Source organism: Aythya ferina, assembly GCF_964211825.1.
Source record: "Aythya ferina genome assembly, chromosome: 10".
Lineage (NCBI taxonomy): Eukaryota > Metazoa > Chordata > Aves > Anseriformes > Anatidae > Aythya > Aythya ferina.
In genome coordinates this window covers 5825406-5847058 of record NC_140306.1, presented here as the reverse complement: position 1 = coordinate 5847058, position 21653 = coordinate 5825406, and the positions used below count along the sequence as shown (strand labels likewise).

The 21653-nt window shown below is 35.6% G+C and overlaps 1 protein-coding gene across 2 annotated transcripts in view; it reads right to left on the bottom strand.

Moving 5' to 3' along the window:
• Window positions 1–21653, bottom strand: part of SUCLG2 (succinate-CoA ligase GDP-forming subunit beta) — a 112738-nt gene that overhangs the window by 54347 nt on the left and 36738 nt on the right. For both annotated transcript variants that reach the window (XR_014696397.1, XM_084530756.1), the window contains exons 3-5: window positions 7006–7105; window positions 6788–6878; window positions 720–872 (exon numbers count right to left, since the gene is read on the bottom strand). Coding sequence is in view for 1 of the 2 variants with exons in the window: in XM_084530756.1 (XP_084386882.1) it covers window positions 720–872; window positions 6788–6878; window positions 7006–7105 (344 nt within the window). In the remaining variant the exon portion in view is untranslated. The remainder of the gene's footprint in view (window positions 1–719; window positions 873–6787; window positions 6879–7005; window positions 7106–21653) is intronic.

Here is a 21653-nt window from a genome sequence, read left to right as displayed (position 1 = left end):
ATTACTGTACAGATGGCGTTGACGAATATTTAGTCTGTTAATTTTTATGACATCTCCTGGAATATTTTCAAAGCAATGGTGTCACTGCCCAATAACACTGTGAAGTTTATATAATTTTAAAATGCACATTAAATATTTTTATATTTTTTGAATAATTACTCTTGTTTGTATCAATTATTTTCCCAGATGAATAGCGTGAGTACTCATTACCATGCCACAATAAGATAAAAAAGCAAAAACTTAAATGTAGTCATTATTAAGAAAGCAATTATAACATCTGTATTTCAGATGCAAAAGTCAACCAGGTACTAAAAAATAATTAATAACTACATCAATGAGAAAAAAAAACAGAAACAATAATCACATTGGCAGCGACCCACTTGTCAAAGAACTGTGTACCTTCCGCAAAGTAACACACCAGACCACTCATAAAAACATGTCATATATTAAATTCAACGTAACACATTAACAGCCAAATATAAGCTCTTTCTAACCAAGCTGCAGATACACATACTGACAAAATCAGGTGTTATACACAGTTTTATCATTTACTAGATGACAGGTCTGGACTCTTATTTAGATTAACACATTTCCTGTGGTTCTTGCTATCTTCTTTCTGCACACAGAATTAAGGTAAATGGAAAAAGAAGGAAAAATTGCATATAATATTTTCGATAACTGATAAGGAAAATGTTGAATCTTAAACATTATTGAAATACCTTAAAGATAAGTTCTGGGCTAGTAACTGCAACTTCTTCTATGTCAACACCACCCTGTGGACTGCCAACCATAACAGGTCCATTGCAGGCTCTGTCCATCAAAATTGCAAAGTATGTTTCCCTTGAAATATTCAGTGCTTCTGCAACCATCACCTAAAAATCAATACAGGGGAAAAGAAAACAGCAACATTTCTAACTGATCTATCTAGCTGGTTACACCTAATCTGAACACAGCTTTAATTCCTTGATGTGTCAATGCGCTAAAATCTTTTGCAATGTAATAGCAAGTACAAATTAACAGAACCAGTAAGAGACAGTATTTCCATCTGCTGTGATCAAGCACAGAACATTGTGGCTCATGTTTTCTTCTATGCCTTAAAAAGCACCAGTTTGATCCTTACTCTCCTGAAAAGAAACATTCGTTCCATTGCTTTTACAAGATAATATAACCCAGTGATTTTTTTTTTCAATAAATCTTGTCTCCCTAAATGAGAGACTCCCCTGACGCTGCTATTCTCATATTCAATAAACACTGTAAACCAGGAACCTAGTGCTGATTTTTCCAAGAAGAGAATCATAGCTGCTGCAAAGACAACCTCCACAACACCTTTTAATTCCCAACAAGCACTTTAACATGTGGCCCCCTGAAAAATCTGAGTCGCAAGGGACTGGTCTTGCAAATCACATTCATGTAAGGGTGTTATGTTGGCTTTCTGATGCATCCCATAGGTAGTGGCACTCCTCACCAGTAAAGTGTCTCTTAAACTCTCTACCTCCTTCTCACAGAAGGCCACCTCCTACACTTACAATCTTAGCACTGTATTCCTGCCCTGCCTAAATATTTCTTAAAGAAATGAGGATACAGCTAATTCTGCCATCCAGCTTTGTACTTTCACTTTAGAGACAAGCAGATGTGCACCCTCAGATATTGGCACAATCTATAAACACAGGAATTTGTTTTTCCAAAAAGCTACTCATTTTTCTGTATCACTATAAACTACAGAGCCATTTTTAACCAATATCTGACAGATACTTCTGCATGTAACAGAAAAAATATTCAAGTCTTGTAGATTCAATGTTTTGAATCTACAAGTACTCACATTAAGCATGAGGGGGAATGGCCCATGTAAATTCTTCATTACAGTTTTTTCTCTCCTCCCAAAAATATGCCAAAAGTCAAAGGCCTTTCCATTTAAGTATTACAGTAACTATGCTCTCCTCTTTATCTGAACTGTGATTTTTGCAGTAGTTTAACAATAACTGTGAAAGCAATTTCAGAAACTACGTAGTTTTATTGTTGGAAAAGGACTCAAAAAATTGTAGGTTTGATGGAAGAATACCAAATTTTCCCAAATGTTCTTCATTTTAAAAAACATCTGCATATGATCGCTACTAATTGTTCTTTACACTCGTAACAGGTGCCATAATCTCAGGTGCAAAGACCGTAGCTTTAATATGCACTGCTAGAGCTCTGTTCTAAGACAACAGTTATGCTTTTCAACCTGGAAGCTGAGCAGTCACATCTGCACTTTAATTTGCACTACAGCTTCTCCCTCTGACAACCAATCTCTTAAGCATTGTTTCATATCTTTCAATGGAAGCAGTGGAAATAAGGAAAAAATATTTCCTTAAGATTAATATAATTAAAAAGGAGTGAATGGCAGTGTCTTTTTAATGCGGTCTGTTTATCAGGTGACAGCTCTGAAAAATGATGGTAGGCAAAGATCATCACTCTGAATGAAAGATAAGGTGAAATTCATTCTATCAGTCAGCAGTTCAAACTCCAGAGATGCAAGAGGCATGCACACACCTGCAGTCTTAAAACTCTGCCTACCCAGCAAGATGTGTTCCATCAAGTAAGTATTTCTGGGGTTTTCATAGTTCAAGGACTATAAACAAGAAAGATGCACTATACTTTCACCCAAGTCGCTATTTTGACATTCTACTCCTGAGTACATAAGAAATAATGTACTTACCTTCTGCCAGGTTGTACATCTCAATAGAACAGAAAAAAAAAAAAGTAAGAGACAAGGAATTAAATGAAACTCTCTTGCTCTCAGTGCAAGGAAAGATGCTATTTCTTTATTGTGTTTTGACTTGGAAAAGATACTCTTTATAGTAATTTTGCTTCTTTCTACTTTTACCTTTCCTCATTCATGGAACATGGGGTAATGTAAAGAAATAGTTCAAACAAGCAACTGTACAAAGCAAACTAAGGGAAACTAGGGGAAAGGAGACAACTAAGAAAACAGAAAAACTACCATATCTCTTAAAAGCATCTGCCTATTTTAGACTACTATAAAAGGGATGCTAAAAGCCCACTTCAGAAACATAGCTCAGCTACCTGCCACAATTCATCAAATTAAAAGCAAAGATATGGAAAGCATCCTTGAGTTGCTACAATTAGACCTTTTACCTGAGTGAATGGTTTCACCTTCGTACGTATCCTGCATCAATGCATCTGAAAAATGTGAGTTATTTGCTTTAGACTCAGGTCAAACAAAACCACCTGGTCCTACTGGAACTTGTCAGAGTTGTTCATTTTCCAGAGTGCTCAGGATCCAGGCCAGGCTTATGACGGGGATCAGCACAATGAGTCTTTAGGACTATGTTTGCAAACACAGCAGGTGGAACATGTATTATTAAATCGTGTATCTTTTCCATTGCTGCTTCAGAGCCAAGTTTCTTCTTACCATTGCTAATTAACCATGCCAACATCACCAAATAGTTCTGTCTTACCTCACGAAACTACCACTAGTCTGTCTACCCTGTAATAGGCAAGCTTATTGTAGCGTACAAATTGTTGTCAGATGGTGCAACATCTCTCTACTCCCAGTGAAAACAGCTACCATCCTCCCTTCACCATCCTCCCTTTCTGCTGCAGAGCAAAAACAGGGAGACTGGCGTTAAATATTATTTGTTAAATGCTACCCATCATTCACTTGACAAAACTAAAGTAACTAAAGCGAACCCATAATGAACTAAGGTTGAAAAATGAAAAGGGTGCAAATAAATCTACAAACTTTTCTGATATTTTGTCTATTTGCTTATGACAAAGAAGTATCCAGTTTTGCACACTTGGTTTATATTTAAACTATCTAGCTTACCACATCAGGCTTATATTTAAAGCGCCCTGGGGAAAAAAAAAATTTCTTCAGAATTTCACGATAACTTCAAGCTTTCCTTCTCAAAAACGAATCATTACTTAAAAAATTAAGTCACATCTAATTTCATGAGGATAACTATAACGGCTCTTTATACTGAATCAAATATTCAAAATGTTAATCGTTATTTCTTGGAGAGACAACACAGGTAGCAATTTATCAGGTTGTCATGATTAGAGAAGACTGTCTTCTCAGATAACCAGGCTCTCCAAATTCCAAGCTGCCATAAGAGGATTTTATGTAAACTCACAAAATAGCTTACAAATTATGAAGTAACTGAGGAGCCTGCTATTTATTTAAGAAACTGTCTAAAAATGCACAAACACACTTTAAATTCTGCACAAGCTGAGAAAGCAATCTAAAAACTCAATTTTCTGTTCCATAATTACTCTAATTGTACGAAAATTCCATCTTTTCTCTTTCCTTACAAAAACATGTAAAAGGTGACTTCCATTCCCTGACAATAACTCATTGTTTGCCTTGAAGAAAGTGATTTAATAACTATTTTCCTTCTGAAAATAAATAAAAAAGAAAAAACAAGTTTTACTATTTATTTACTTATTTTTAAACATAAGAATTCCCTCAGACTTTCAAAAACAGTGAAAAGTTCAAAAAATGTAAAAATATGCCTCTTCTTTTCAGGGTGAACTGCAATCTTCTTTAAGTACACATAAACGTGCATTCTTACATATACACACAGAGTGAGCAAATGCCTTGAAACTGAACAAAATTGCCTTCTATTCTCAACTTCCCTACTCCTCTAAGCAAATATGAAGAGTCTGTCTGGCATTTTCTGTGCACTACTATCTGCCCTCTTCACTAAATGAGAGCCTAGACACAGCTAAACCCATTTTTATTCACATTTATGTAGTTTGTGCCTTGATTAAAGTTTCAGTGTTTGGCACTGCAGTCTTGATACTGCAAACCTGAATGCCTCAAATCCTTTAACTATCTTCAAGATCCTAGAATGGGCTAAACTTGAGAAATATAGATGTTTTTAAAAGACACTTTTTTTTTTTTTTTTTTTCCTGGGGAATGGTCTTTTTGATGACACAGATGCATCACTTTAAGCAGGTTTTCTTCAACTCTCTAACAAACAATGAGGATACCATTAACCAATCTGTTATATATTTAATTACTTTAAAACAGGATATATGATCTTACCATAAATTACCAAGACTCAAGACCTTGACACCAAAATTTAGAACATACTGTTACCTTGTTATGTATCTGTGTGATAAACATATGAATTAGCCTATGACTTTTAAGAATGAACTGTAAAATCAGAATGTAATGTCTGACAATAGACAATCAGCTTCTCTCAGTGAAAACCATCATACAGATTTATCATGAATCCATGTTAAAATGCTTACAAAGTATTTTTACAAAGTATTTCCTGCAAAAGTTTTCATGCAACTTAAAGGAAAAAATATACTATCAAGGCTACTTTTCTGTCTCATCAAAATAAATCTCTTAAGTTCAGTAGCACAAACTTCACCTTATGCTTCATATATGCCCTTGCTGTTATATGCTGTTATATGTTATATGCTGTTATATTGCATATATGCCTCTTGACTGTTACTTATACAAGAAAGATGGGGATGGGAAGGAAAGCTATAAGTTAAATCTTCTATAGCTATTCTATACGTGACACAGAAGTCATCTTAATATAAATCCTTTAAATAATCTTACTCAAAAATTCCCAAGAGTCATACCTTTCTTTCATTTCTATCAATTTCAAAGAAAACTTAAAAGTTTCCTTTTCAGAACGGAACATATAAATGAATAGACTTGCACTCAGACAAAAGAGTAAAATTTCCTGTATTGATGCATTTTAAGTAGCTCAACTACAGGAAAAGAATAAAACCAAAGAATTTATAAAGGCAAGCTGCTTTTACAATACACAATTCTCAAAGCAGAGTGCCTTAATATTGGAAATGTATATCCTTTTTTATAACCTTACTGTTATCACAATCTCTGACAGACATGCCTTAATAGTAATACTGTTCCTTCTTTTTAATATCTAGTATTTCTTTTTAACAACACCTACCAGGAGTGATGGTAATTTGCTGTTCTTGCTCCCCAAGAGAAGAACCACCTAAGCACCCTTCTCCAGCCCTCATTAGATAGATGCTTTCCAGACAAGTGTTCCCCTTCTATGTTAATACCAAGCTGTTCACAATATATTAAAAAGTGAACTGCAATTCCTTTCAGCTCATGCCAAATTATCTCTTGGCATCACATACAGTGTGGGTCTTGACTACGCACCTGTCTGAGGATCTTTGTTCAGACAAACAAAGCAAGAGATAAAAACATACATAGTAGGTAATTGCTAGGATTTCCTGACTTTGAGAATTGTACTAAGCTAGAAGTGAAAATTAATTACAGCATACTAGCTCAACTCAACCATGACCATGCCCACATTTTACCATGCATCCACAACATGTTAAAAACAAAATACTTTCAATCGCGACCATTTTTTATTTTTTAAATTGAGATCATTCTCATACAAAATCATCTGTCTCTATCTTTAATGAGGGTTGCCCAAAGTTATTCGTAAATGAATTAAAGATAATAATACTGCAAGTCATCATGTATATATTACTTCTCTTAGCAGACAGTCTATATGCATGTACAGCTATGCTATATAGAGTTCTGCTAGCATTTAGTATATATTTGATAAAGGATGAAGCTATGAGAAATTAGGTATGCTGAATTTTACAGACAAAGCATATGCATACAAAGATAAGAAGTGTAATGTATTTTTTTTTTCTTTCAACAACCAGATGAAAGAAATCTGATGTTGGAAAAGGAATGGAAAAAAATCTATGGCATATAGCACAGCATGTTAATACATGCTGTAGCTAAACACAGTTCTCAACTTTTAAGAGGCATATATCTTACCTTTTTCACTGTCACACCATCCTTTGGAGTTTGCTTTGTTGACAGATTGTACCCAATCATCTGTTTAGCAAGCTGTTCAACAGTCTTAGGGCTACAAACAAAGGAAAAAGGTTAGCCTATTGAAAGATATTAAAAGAAAGTCAAATAGCAATTGTAAACAGCTTAAATATGAAAACAAAATCAATTAATTCACACTTTTTCCAATTTTAAAGACTTACTCTTTAGTTAGATGGACTCCTCCTTTCAATCCACTGTTGAAAATACCTTTCCCTCTCCCTCCAGCCAGAATCTGTGCCTTCAGAACAATTTCCTTTGCCTCTGTGAAAGAAACACAATGCTATTCTATCATGTGTCATTTATTGAGCTTGTTAGCTTAAGTTTAAAACGTATTTGCTGGTTAGATTGTTTAAAAAAAATGGGAAGTTCGAAACTGGTGAGCAATAAAATGATAGTCAATTCACCATTTTATAAAGCAACATTGAAAAAAGAAAAAGGAGATTAAAGGATAAATATATAGTAACTATCAGCTAGATAAATACGACATTATTTAGATAAAAATCATGCTATTAATACTACACAACCTGCATATCAAACTGTATGCTGATATGGTTTGTTGGCTTACACTCTGGCATGTTTTTTTTTAAATCATGAATCAAACCATAATTTCTCTTGAATGCAGAACAAAAATTCTCATCAAGGAAAATACACTCCAGTCCTTGCTCTGAATACATGAAAGTAAGGCTGTGGAAGTGGTTATAAAAGAAATTTTCATCCCCCTCACAACTGATGCTGGCATTACCAAGTAAATCCAGCAACAGAAAACATGTTATCCCATGCCCTTCAGATGAGAGAAGGCATCATCTAAAGCTTTGGCAATGTGAACGTAACAGTAACAAGTGCAGCAAGACAAAGTGAAAAAAGTAATTGCAGTGAAACACAGGTTCCAAACAGAAGAGATCTTCATATCCTTATCGAGTAAAACGGGGAAAAGAAAAAAAAAACAAAACAAACAAAACCATCCTTCATCATCTCTGCAGCTCCATGGATGCTTCTTGAACCACAAAGATCTTCCAGGTGGCTATAAGATGTTCATCAACAACGAATACTGTCAATTCTTACAATTACAATTACCATAAAATTACTAGGTATTTTGCAAAGTCTGAGATCCTAAAATTAACATATCCTGTCCTAAATTAGTCATGGCCTAAAGAATAAAATTGTTGTTTTGTGACTGAGTCAATATCCTCTGAATTCTGTGGGGTTCTCTGACTTTACTGATGTTTGGATGAGGTCACCCCTTGAATCAAAATAGTCGATGCAAGTATCCAAGAAAACACAACAATTTGTTATTAAATTGACAGACTTAGTGCTTAAGTGGCATAGAGGATATATAGATACTTACAGTCAAGCAAAGGCTTTCTAGTTTTGTGTTACATATAAATATTTTACAGATGACTGAATACACTTTTGGATATGAGATCATTTTTGGTGAAGCTCAGTTTCTAACACAGCATCATTTCAAAGTTTGAGGATAATACATTTCAGCAACAAAAAAGCAAGCTGTATATTAGGACAGAAAAAAAAATACTATAAAATACATATATTCTAATTTCCACATTAAGACAGAAATGTATTTTTAACATAGCTATCGAAGGTACTGTACCAGCAGATGCCCGATTCCTAAGCTTCTCAAGACAAAATCCCTCCAGATGTTAATCCATTCAGTAACACCTGACATACATCACTCTGAAACTTAAAAGCATTCACCTTGAAAATATTTCATGCATTCCAATATATTCATGTTCTGAGCTCCCTATTATTCATGCCACTCCAAGGCAGATAACAAGGAAATTTAAATGCAACAAAAAGTTTTATATCAAGTATTTTATAAGCACACAAATTATTAAGATGAATTAAAAGTATAAATCACTTCCCAAGCTACAGAAGCAAACCCTAACATCCCAATAGCTGCTGTGATAAAGAATCTAATATAGTATCATTAATAGATGCTGCAAGCATTTAATTAGATCTGTTTAGGTGCCAACCATCCCAACAGTGCTTTGGGATGAGTTTTGGTTGTCAGTGGTATGTGATGTCAGCTGAGCCAATGATCATTGCCCTCTGTGCCACCCATCACTAGGCCAGCAACTCCTTTTTAGTCATAAATGGCACGCTGCAGAGCGCTGATTATCTTCATTTGGCTACAACAAATGAAGGTAAAGAAAGGAAATAATGTCTATGTTTTTATAATCCACTAGAGGACTATCAAGGCAATACAATAACTTCAGAAAAACAACTATCAAAACCATAAATAAACACACTAGAAAGTAAGCATAACCATGTAAGGATTAGATGTGAAGAACTAATCAATACAGTAGCTCAGCAGAGCACGGTACAGCAGGTTCTTCTTGCCCTGGGGAAAGCAACAGGAAGCAATTTAATTCAATAGTTATTTGCCCAAGCTCTGTAAAATGAAGTAAACCAGCCAGATCTTATTTTATAGTAACTAGGCTTGATCATTCAGTACTTACCAAGCTGATTCACTACTTAACATCACCATTTTACTTAAAGAGCCGATCTCTTGAAACGCTCACACAGAGCTGTTTTTATGCCATCTCCTGCCTGAATTCCCAAATTATGTTATGGAAGTCAACCCCCAAAGAAAAACATGTTTTAAGTTGGAATGTATGAAGCAATTCACCTTCACCTTCATTTGTAGGCTCTAACAAAAATAAATAAAAAGCTGTATATAAAGTCAATATTGTACTCATTAAAAACAAAAAGCTGTAATTAATTTCAATTAGCACCCTTCCAAACTGCTGCAGTAAGGTTGGAAAAATGTTAAGGAAGGATTGTGTGGTTATAAATACTGCATTTGAAGAGAACCTAGCACAAGCAACATATCTTTACACCCCCATAAAGTACAGTGCAACATTTTCAACAGCAATGCATTTGGTAATTAAGGCTCCAATGAACTTCTGTTTATGTCCATTGACTGATAAACCTTTGTTTGTTTGTTTTTTAATTTTATACAAAACACACAGCTTGTTTCTTGAGCGCATATAGACTTGTTGATATAAAAATTTCTTTCACATTAAAAATAATACAAAAAAAGACTGTTTGCTAAGTGTCACTAATTTAGCAGCAAATAGTTGCAAACTGCTCCTTGCAGATTAATGACGCATTTCTGGTAACAGCATGTGTTCTTAACTAATTTTAACTTGGACACATTAATATCTCAGACTTAACAGTTTATTAACTGAATCATATATACACACACACGCTAATTTTACAGAAAAAAAATGATAGAAGAGTCCTTTAAAAAATTGAGCAAAAATACAACTTGTTCCTAAGCCAGATGCCATTAAATAAGCGGGACCAGCAGTTCTCAGAAATGGCCTCAGAGTTTAAGATTTCACAACTGTAGTTGGGTCCAACTACGTTTCTAACAAATTTAACCTAACAACGTAGGAAAAAGACTTAAGTACTTCTATTTTAAATAAATTCAGTTGTTTCGACAGAACAAAATACAGAACTCCAAGGCACAAGCATCCTTTACATTGCACTGAACAATATATCTCCTTCCCTTCAGTCAGCATTGTGAATACCAATGGCAGAGATTGTCCTTGCGATTGCAACAAGCTTGATTCTATAATGAAAGCCTATTTAGAATCAATAAAATCTGTCCTGCTTTGGGGAGCTATGATTACTCTGGTCCACTGGTACTGCTTGCAGCAAAAATGAACAGCTTGTTCTCAGCCCACTGCTGTGTATATTTAACTACTGAATTCTTCATCATGAAACAATACCCTGAGAACCATAGTTCTGCCCGTTACAGGGTACACTAATTTATTACCTGTGAACAACTTACCATTATTATTGATATGACTGTGTGATTGCAAATTAGGCGTGTTAAAAATTACATTAACACGTGCTGTAGCTTACCAAAATTAAACTACTGCATAGAATAGACAATGCAAGACAACAAAGTATTAGGCCTCACTCTTGCCTGTTTAGGAACAAAAAAATTATAGCAGTGCACTAGGGAATACACTGGCAAGGCTTCACACACTTCAGAATTAGAGCATGGGACTGAATGGGAGGCACTCTCATACAAAATCCTAATCACATCTCAGTCTCACCACGCAACTTTCTGCAGCTCGGCTTCTCTATCTGCAGGGGTTCTGGGAAAATTAATTAGTGTTTGCACCTCTTAAAAATGCAGAACCCAATTCAGTATTACATTCATGTATTTTTACCCCAGTGTAAGGCAGCTGATGACAAGAGAAGGGCCAAACCCAGACATCCCTCTTGTTATGAGGTTAGGACATGTTGCGAAATAGATGGAAGCAGCCCAGTGCCATGGGAACACCGCAATGAAGACAAATTGAGGACATGCCAAATTAACATCTCACAGATGCAGCAACTCCTCACTGACCCAAACAGAAGCACAAACACAGAGCCCACAAACCCATGAGAGCCCATCCACAAAGGCAGCAGGGGTCAGTAAGACTCCTCCATCCTTCAATACGCCACAGATGACCCCAGCCACAGTGGGGTTGGGCAGGTATTAGTTTTAAGCACTCTGCTAGCCACCCTTCTTCACCCAGTATCATTGGGTTGTGCTGTATGTAGGGCAGAGCTCTTCAAGCACTCCCCCTCCCCAAAGTCCTGTGAGAGCTAGATGGGGTACTTCCATTTGCCAGCAGCTCCAAACTCTCTACCTTCAGGAGGCAGAGGCCAACCTAATAATGCATTTACCCAGTAGAAGCCCTCCGAGGAACACAAATTGCGTTGTTACCTTTGGACACGTGCAACTTCTACCTTCCCTTTGTCTGGTCAAGCTTTAATCACCATCTTTTTCATGACAGTCTATAATATTACTCCAATAAGGACTGGCTGGGATGCCCACAGGCATTCCCGGCAAGCCATGACAACAATTTACTGATTTCACTGATTTACTGATTTTCTAAAACAGAGCTTCTCTTCCCAATACACTTCTCCCTTCTGTCTCTCCCTCCTCTGCCCCTCATTTGATGAAAATAAGTGAGACATTACAGAAGTTTTTCTGACAGCAGTTACACCTCACTTCAGACAGCACAAGAACCAAAACCCAGAATGCCTGCATGCTGCTCCTACTTCAGTTTCCCCATCAGTGGTGATGGAAAAAGCTCAAGTGCAGGAGTGCCTGCTAAGGATTCTGGATAACCTCCCCCAGGCTGCATCTCTGCAGTTTAAAGCTTGTCTTCTGCAAGAGTTCCCCTTACAAAGGTTAAATTTGTGGGTTGGATTATTTTTTTTCCTACCTCTAGCTGATTCAACAGTAAAATCTTTCCCTCTCAGTAAGGAAGCCTACTTTTCTGGATCTCATCTGTCCTCTTTTGTTGTTGCTACTTTTGTCTTTCTCTAACTTCTCTTCAGGAAAGACCATCTCTAATCTATTTTCCAAAGTTTCAGCCATCCCATTACACTGCTTAGGCAGGATCCTGCAGGTGCTTACTATTCTTTAACAACACTCTTGTCCAGACACACTCTGGTGTACTTACACCAGCACAAGGAAGAGAGAACAATAAAAGCTGTAAGGATGAACAATAATATTTAAAAACAGTAATTGAGCATAATTCCCAAACTGAACTCTGAATCCCAAAGTTGCTGTAAGAACTGTTCATATTTGTGCCACTTTACATGAACTTCCTCTGAAATCTGAGACAGCTTTTCCCACAGAGCAAGTCTTGCTACTGCTCCTGCTGCCCCCCAACTCCTGAGCACTGCAGGGACGTCTGAGGTGCTCCTACGCCCTGCCAAGGAAGCAGATCGAGACGGGAAATGGAAGCTGTCCACAACAAGATTCATCCCACATCTACAAAACTACTGGTGTGCTTCAACATCTTCAGAATGAATCGTGCAACTGATTTGTGTTCCCCCCTGCCCTTATTTTAAGCTTAACTCCCTTCCTCTGTTATTTCCATCCTTCTGCTCTGTAACGCTGAAAAGAATTATGTTCTTACACATCTAGTTTCTACAACCTTTGGTTTTCAGACTGGTTTAAAGTTAAATAAATCATCCTTTTCATGACTCCACGCTTTTGAATATATTGTATATTTATTGCTAGATTATAAGCCTCATTAAAATCTATAATGATAAATTAGTCAGTCTCTTGATTCTGTCAGTGCTGTTATTAATTGCTTTCATAACCATTACTACACACTTCACCGGTGATAAAAATTTTAAAGCTAGATAAAATCAACTAAGCTAAAGCTCACTCTTAATAGTGCACTCTTAAACCTCAAAGTAAAAGTAATCACACTTCTTATATTTAAGTTAAAGTTGATAAATTACTTATATAGCAAACAGAACCTCACGACATCCAGCAGCAGGCAAAAATATGCACCTCAAGGCAGGGATCCAAAGAAAAGTTTTCACATTAAAATTCTTTCATTGTACATGCATGTTTAAAATTTTATCAGAAATCTTGTTTCTGATAATTTGCCAACCTTTACGAGTTTCTCTTTTCAACCTAAATTCTCATTATTTTTAATGTAATTTTGCTCTGGAATAGACCCAGAGTTTAGACAAACTACTACCTGTCATCTTCTCTTACAAACACAGGAGGAGACGTGGTTTGAAAAATCCATCAGAGGGGGAACAAATTCTTCACATGGTGGAAGAGCACTGAAGTCTATCGACAGAACTAGCAAAAGCTTTTTATGCCAGCTCTCAAACAACATCCATCCTACAGGTAAAACAGAGAAGGACACATTCTGTAACCTGCAACAACAGCCTGCCCTCCTGCAGCATACTGTATAGTACATACCGAACAAAATAAAAATCCATGCAAGCATATTTTCTTCTGTTAATATATCCACCATTTTTGTTCTTTATGACTTCATAGTATTATTTGTAATATGGACATTAAAATAATTTTCTCCTCTTTGGACAATTTCAGACTAAGAATCTGCAAAAGCAAGCAACGAATATTTCTGCTGTGTATCAGGTGTGATTCCCTATTACCTGATGTCATCACGAAAGCATCTCAGTCTAATCTATTAGTATGTACTGAGATTTATTAGAAATTTGGGCATGCAAAATTGTGTGGTTCAATAACCAGATACGGAATTTACCTGTTTTCCTTATAAATATAAAATACTTATAAATCTTGTGATGCATCTTTCTTAAAACACTCAAAATTAAAAACTCATCATTTTACCTGACTTTTAGCAAGTTACTTCTCTCCACATTTCACTTTTGCCTAAAGTACAGAAAAGAGTTACAGCAAAACAAGTTTACTTACAGTTTTCTTAGTTTCTTTACCTTTCAAACTTTTCAGGGATTTCAAGTTTCCCTTGCCAAAGTATTCTGAAAACATTTATTTTTTTAAACACATTATATATATATATATATATATTTATATATATATATATATATATATATACACAAACATATTTCAAAGTTAGCAGATTCAGGCAGTCCTAAATTCTTGATTGAATTCCATAACTCCATTTGTTTTAATGCAATTCAGAGAACAGGTTTCATGCAATCTGTAGTGTTGAAGTCAAGCAGTCATTAAGAACCAACACTGCTCTCGCCCCTAACTGCAACAATACTCACACCTGTTTTCCTGGAAGGATTTCAAAACTTTATTCTTTGTGATTATGTATAAGGCATAAGGCAGACAGGCCAGAAAAAAAAAAAAAAGTCTTTTCTGATTCTGACTGATTCTGATTCTTTTATCCATTACTAAACTGCAGACATTGAAAAATTTGTACTTAATGTAGAAAACATAAAAACTGGGGAATATATATTAAATCTTCCATAATTTACTTTTAAGCATAAAAGTGTGGCAATAGAATATATTTTTAAGTATGGAGCATAAAATAGGAAACCTAAGCAAGAAACAAAGGAATTCACATGGAAAACAAACAAACAAACAAAACAATATAAAAACAACTGCAACATTACCACCATTACTTAAGTTTCCATTCGATTAGCTTTACAAAGGAAGAGGAAAAGTAAAAGATGGTATAAAAACCTTTTATCCCTTGGGACAACCCTTGAGTTTCTGATCATGGAAGAATAACATTCATGATTTATATCACACTGTAAAGCAGCTGTTTAAACACTAAATGTCCTTAATTTTACCCAGCAGATTCCTAGCTGAGCTAACAATATTGGTGACCATGCACTGTACCAATGTACGCAGTCTCTCTTCTTTTCTTAGCTTCTGTTTATCCCCTTAGTTTTCTTTATGGATTTATAAAGAGCTGCTTCTTACTATACACAGTCACAACATACACTGTATGAGGACACTGGACAAGCTGTTAGCTTGATTAGCTTAATAATAGATTTTTGAGTGTGATTTCCAATTATTTTTTTTTTCCACATTCCATGGAAAGGCGAAATTACAAAGCCATATGGTGCTTCATAAGTAACAATTAAAAGTTATTTTCTAATCTTTATGCACAAAAAAACCCAAACCACCAACCCACACCACCATAAAAATACATATGGGCACAAGGGCACGAAGGAAATGAAACTCTGGAATGTCTGCAGCTGTCCAGAATGATCCAAACACTTCCTCAGCTTCTTCCCCATTCACACATTTCCAGTCTGTGCTAACACGGAATATTACAATTAATCACAATGTATGCCTCAAAGCTCATAATTAAGGCTCTCTTTTGAAACTGCAACTTCATAACAACAGCTTGTACAAAGATCTGTGTACCACAATGCATGTTCTGATTCTGATACTCCACTATACCCCTTGCATGGATTTGTTAACAGCTTTGTCCCTGCCCAAGCGCAAGCATTTGCAGAGCTCTGACAGTCAGAGGAGTCCCATCCGTGCTGGCATCTGGGAGCCTGTAGGCTTACTGCAGGACCCCACTATTTTTCCAGCAATTCACACTATCCAACACAGGCATGTGACTGTAATTGAGGAACTACTCTACTCCCACGTAAATGAAACTTAAGCTGTTGCTCCATATGATCCCCTGGCAGCCCCCTTCCTCCTCTCTGACCCTTGTAACACCTTCTGTATGTGCTAATTGTAGAGCAACTGGATATGGGACTCCCACTTGTGTACCCAAAGTTTGATAAACTCTTAACGTGTCTTACTGTAAAATGAAGATAGCAGAGCTGGCTACCTTACTAACTGGACACTTCTGGACTAAGACCTGCATATGGGAAGGGAAAGTTTCCTTAGAAGCACCTTGGATAACTCCTTTTATTACCTCTACTACTGGAAGTCAAACTGATGGGCAGAGAGATTTTGTTGTTTTTCTCATGAGCAGCGAGACTGCAGAGCACAAGCTAGCCCTGGGTAGCTGGAAAGCAGCATTCACCACCAACACAGGCAGATCCAAACACATTCACTCATCATATAAATGATTCTTATCATCTGCACATCTCCTGGGGACAATATTAACAAGAGATTTTGCTAAACAAAGAGCAATAGGAAGAAAATATATCAAAAACTTAGACATCAACGTATTATTTTAAAGTCAAGAGGATTGTATGCCTTTCTAAATATACCTATTTTTAAATCTGCTGAATTCTTGCATTCAAAAGTACTGTACACTGTGATCTTTGTCAATTCTCAAGAGAGCAATTTTGTCAAATTCATCTTTTGTGGAAAGATATTTTGAGGCTATACTGAAGATAAGCCAAAGAGAAGGAAATTTAACATCCTTTCAAATTCATACTCACAGGATTTTTTTTCCCCTAACAGTCTATGCACTGCTTTTATATATAATATATACACACATATATGTAGATCTACCAGCATAAAGATTTCATTAATCTAAAAACTTAAAACAGAATATTCATGTTCTAAAGTACAGAATATAAAAATTATGGTAAGTGCAGAGACAAAAGAGAAGAAAAAAATTATTCTCCTTTGTGTATTTTATTAGAAATGATCTAAATTTAACTACTGTTTGCATAATGCAATAATATTCAATTAACATCTAGCCTGTAACTTCAGTTAATAGTAAAATAACCCAAAAGTACTCAACAAGAAATACACATACCTAAGAAATTTACAGGTCTAACTGAAAATACTACAGTATTTTGGAATGTCTACCTTGAGAAGATAGATATACACGCACTTACAGATAGTAGTTTGTATACAAAAACCCTGTAAGTTTAGCTACTAGAGAAGAGAATGCTCAACAGTATCGTCTGCAAGTATAATGATCCTTTCCCAAAATCTGCACTTCCAGAATGCATTATACCTGAGTAGGTCTACCATATCTCACCAACCTGCATCACACCAGACATACTATATTTTCTTCTCAGTTTGAAAGCGCTGTGGCAAGTCCATATATACACCTAGATAATATGTTACAGCGTAAGAAATGGGGTGCTCTTTTGTACAAAGCTTGTTATTGAGCAATTTGTGAATCTTCGTATTGTGAAAATCTCAAATTCTGTATTAGTCAATTTGGTTTCTTATAATGATTTAATGATCTTATAGGCACACTGTTAGAGACACAGGAAAGCCATCCCTGGGAATAGGATCTTTTTTCCTGGAAAGATATATTTAGGAGTCGATATACTTGAAGCAAACATCCGTACCAGGAGGCAAGTCAACTCACATGGCCCACTGCTTCTGTTTTCTTTCCTTGGTATTCTACTGGGCATTTCATACTAGTATTTGCTTTAGATTTTCAACAACTTGCAACATGGTCTACATGATTCGATCAAAGTTAGCACACAACACATAATACTATGAAAAATTTGGCTACCACCTTACTGCAAAACAGCATTCTACTTGCAAGGAACTATCTGTGGAGAAATACAGCTTTTTAGCAGGATATACTACCTTAGCTACAATCCTAACAATTCATCCCTTTTGCTCTTCAGAATTGCCTTTAAAAGTTCCATATAAAGGTCCCAAGTATAGAAAAGTAATACAACACCAACAGTTGACTTTTAAGAATTGTATAGTAAAAGTAAAAAATGGTGATACATTACAAAAAAACCCACAAACATTAAATGGAGTATGTAAGTTATTCTTTGTATATCAGTGATGTATTAAAAACATCATTAGTGTTTTAGCTACTAAGAAATACTGAAAAGCAGCATTTTACTTGCTAAATTACTGACAAAACTGCTACTAAAAATATACTTGGTGTACAGTCATTTACCCCAAAGTGACATTTTAAAGATAAATAATTGATTTCATTTAAAGCAATTAATTATCAACCAAACTCATCATTTTCTCATTTCCCCCACAAGAAGTATTATCTCTAGTATGTGTCCTAAACAAACTTGTAAGAATCTAAATCATTATTTTCTTTCTTGAATCTTCCTTTTCTAACACAATCTTTTTTTTTCCTCCCTTTTATACAAAAATTTCTATTGTTTCTCAAGGGAAGACTTTTTCAAATTTGTCACAAATGTAGCCATTCTGATATCAACATATTTTTCTTCAAAGCAAATCGGATACACAGCCTCTAGACTACAATTTGAAAGATGAACATACTGAATACATGAGAAATGAAATCAGATAACACACAATAATTTTCTCTTACACCATTGCTCTGAAACTGAACAACTACAATCACATCCTTTCTTTCAACTCACACAAACTGCCTTTATGATATTACCTCAGTTGACTCTTGCAGAACCACGTCTACATCTGCTAAAATAACTTTTTAAGCAGCAGCAACTAAAGTGAGGTTAGGCCCTGCTTGCTGGTAGGCTGCAGCAAAGTTGAAATATCAATAATTGCCTGATTTCAGTATAGAAAACATTTTTTAGAAATGAAATAATTTTAAATAAAGCCCTAGTTGGTCACAGAATAATGGCTTATGTAAAATGAAATGATCCACCATTCAAGGCAGCCTGTACTGTATCCCAAAAGGCTAGGACAAAAATAAAAAATATATAGATAAAAATATAAAATTATAAAGCCAATTAGAAGATGACAGAACAAAGCATAAAGGTCCACCATCCCCAGCACAAAGCACTGTCCATATGCCTGTAACCTAGGAAAACAGCAGAGGGACAAGAAATACAGAAGCAAAAGAAGAGTATCAGAGTGAAGAACCTGAACCATTTTGTGAAATGAAGTAATTTCCCCTAGGAGTGGAATGCTTCATGGCTCTGTGTAGTGCAGCTCTGGAGAAACGCTTCAGCCAGAACTGCAGAAAAGGTGTTGATGGAGAGAACGAGACATCTAAGGCTCTGACCTTGGCCATCCACATTAGTGATGTGTGCTCTATGCAATAAACTTTTCATGAAGCTCTCAACTTTCCTAGCCTAATGAAAGAAAGAGGGCAACAAATAAAACTAAATAGTAAGAGTGGATTACTTTCACCAGAGTGCTACTGCAGCCTTCTGCTCTCCTGTCCAAGGAGCGAAGTGATGAAGCACTGCAATACCATTCATGTGACACTGCAGACTCGTGGTTAAAGTTGGCAGCCTTCCGTCGACATCTCCAAGGAACTATCCTGTTACACAATCAATTAAGCAAAAAGACAAAGAAAGAAAAATCTTGCAAATGAGTAGTTGGAAGATCACGCACATTTCATTACTATTACCATTTTTCTACATGGCTTCTTATCATTCACCTAAGTCAGAACAGTCATCAAAAATTAAGATTTAATTCTGCATTAAACAAACTATGAATAGTTTAAAAGTGGTTCAAAATCTACATAAATCAAACACAGCCAGACTTCGATTGCTTATAATATTGACCTCAGCCTTGCAAAGCTATTACACAGGCATTCAAATTTAAGGTCTATGGATTTGCTTTCAAAGCTTTCCTTGGACACACCTGACTTGTCATGGAGCTTCTCAGTGCTTGAGGAAGTCTGGATCAAAAAAAAAAAAAAAAAAAGACTAAACTTTATAAAACACTCGTAATCTGTGACAATAATTCAGAAGCATCTTTTAAAGGTTCTGTTTTTCAAGTGCTACAGTGCAGAGTATCCTTCTCTGAAAACACTCCCCAAAATACCCAAGAGCTGCCAGCTAAAATTGCTGGTTTTGAAACTTCAAACCATCTGTATTTGAAATGAGCATTCTGTAGATAGATATTTGCACCTTTACCATGCCAAGACATGCCAAAGGAGGGAGTCTCAAATGTAAACACGTTCTGCCTGCACGGGTATAGACACAAACATATAAATATAAAAAAATACACTAAAAAAAGTATTTTCCTGCAAAGATGCACTTGAAGTCAGAATCAGCCTGTTTAATTTTTATGCTTGTAGCATCCATTGAACTAGCACATTAGTTGGCTACAAAAGCATTGTCTATACACCAACCCACTCTAAAAGGTGGAAAAACATTATAAAAAGCCAAAAAACAGTCACTTTTTAAAAAAAGTTTTTATTATTTTTAACATAGTTGGCGTTTCTTACACTCTCAAACATGCTTTATTATAAATTATTATAAAAAACAACACAAGTAGTAAGATCAATTGGTATCTTCCCATTACTTCTATCTGGTATTCACTACCCAACAAAGCAATTCAGCCATACACAGTTGAACATGCACCTTACAGTCTCTACGGTCCTACAATCATATGGCCCTCTTATGTTGCCAGAGCCATTTCTGTACAAAATATACATGAAAAATGACTTCTAGCTGTGGTATTTCACAGTATATAAAAAAAATCCACTTTCCAAACTCATAGGTTGAGCAAAAATTTTACATCTCTTTATTTGTAATTTACGCAGAAAATTAATACACTTTGTAAAAGGTCGTCAAAGTTGTTTTCCTGTTTTTTTCTTCAAAAAAAAAAAAAAAGATAACTTTCACACACCTGTTTTTCCTGCTGACAATTTAGTCTCCTCCTCTTGTAAATATGTGCCTCTAAGAGTAAATTGTGTTTTATTATTAAAGATAAAAATATGACTCAATACAAAGCAGAAAAGCCAATCTCCATAAAGTTTCCCAGCACAGCTTTTATATGACAATTCAAGTATGCAACCAGAAAGGCATTTAAGCAAGAATAAGAATATCCTAGCTGTACATGGGACTGAATATTAATGGATTATGTAATGCATTTAAAATGCAAAAACCGCACAGCTTCAGCCAGATCCTGAGAAGTAAAATCAATGGTAACTCTTTATGATGGCAATATTCTCTAATGAGTACCTGACACATCTGACAACTATTGCCTATATTAGAGCCAAAATAAGTCCACAAAATTAATAATGAAGTAGCATTTTTTGACTTCTATATACAGGTCAGTTTTACTCCTAAGTTGGTTGATACGGAAGAAAAAAACACCACCCACAAAAAAAAAAAAAAATCAACAACTTGATTTGTCCATAAATGTATTCTGCTTGGAAAAGTGCCTGCATGAAGCACACCAGGGAACAGGAGTGCAAGCAGCCCATATCACCTTGCCCTTTGTTTAGATTGTCAGTTTTTCCTTTTGATCTTTCTTTGCAGTTGAAAAAACAAAAATTGATTTTCCCTGTTGAACTGAAGTAGAAAAAGGACAATATTTTATTTAAGATCCTTCACTCCCCCACATAAGCCTATTTCTTTATTTATATACAAAAGAAACCATCTTTTTGTTCTCTTAAAAAATATTTTCAACTAGGGAATGCTCTCGGTTTACTGACTGTGGTTTCTTAAAAAAGGAGGGTCTTAAATTCCCAATATTGGTCTCCTGCAGAAGAGCATACACCTCAGAAACCGTCTGGAGCTACAGAAGCTGAGCTTCAGGAAAGCAGCAGTCGTGCTCGTTAGGTGCTTGCATCAGCCTAGGTTATTAGCAATATTATGATCAAAAGCTTGTTTGTGGGCAAAGAGAAAAGCACAGTTTAGATAAACAGATATAAAGCCAAGACCATATTGACAGTATAATCATCATCTTAATAGTCTAATCAAAACATCATGATTA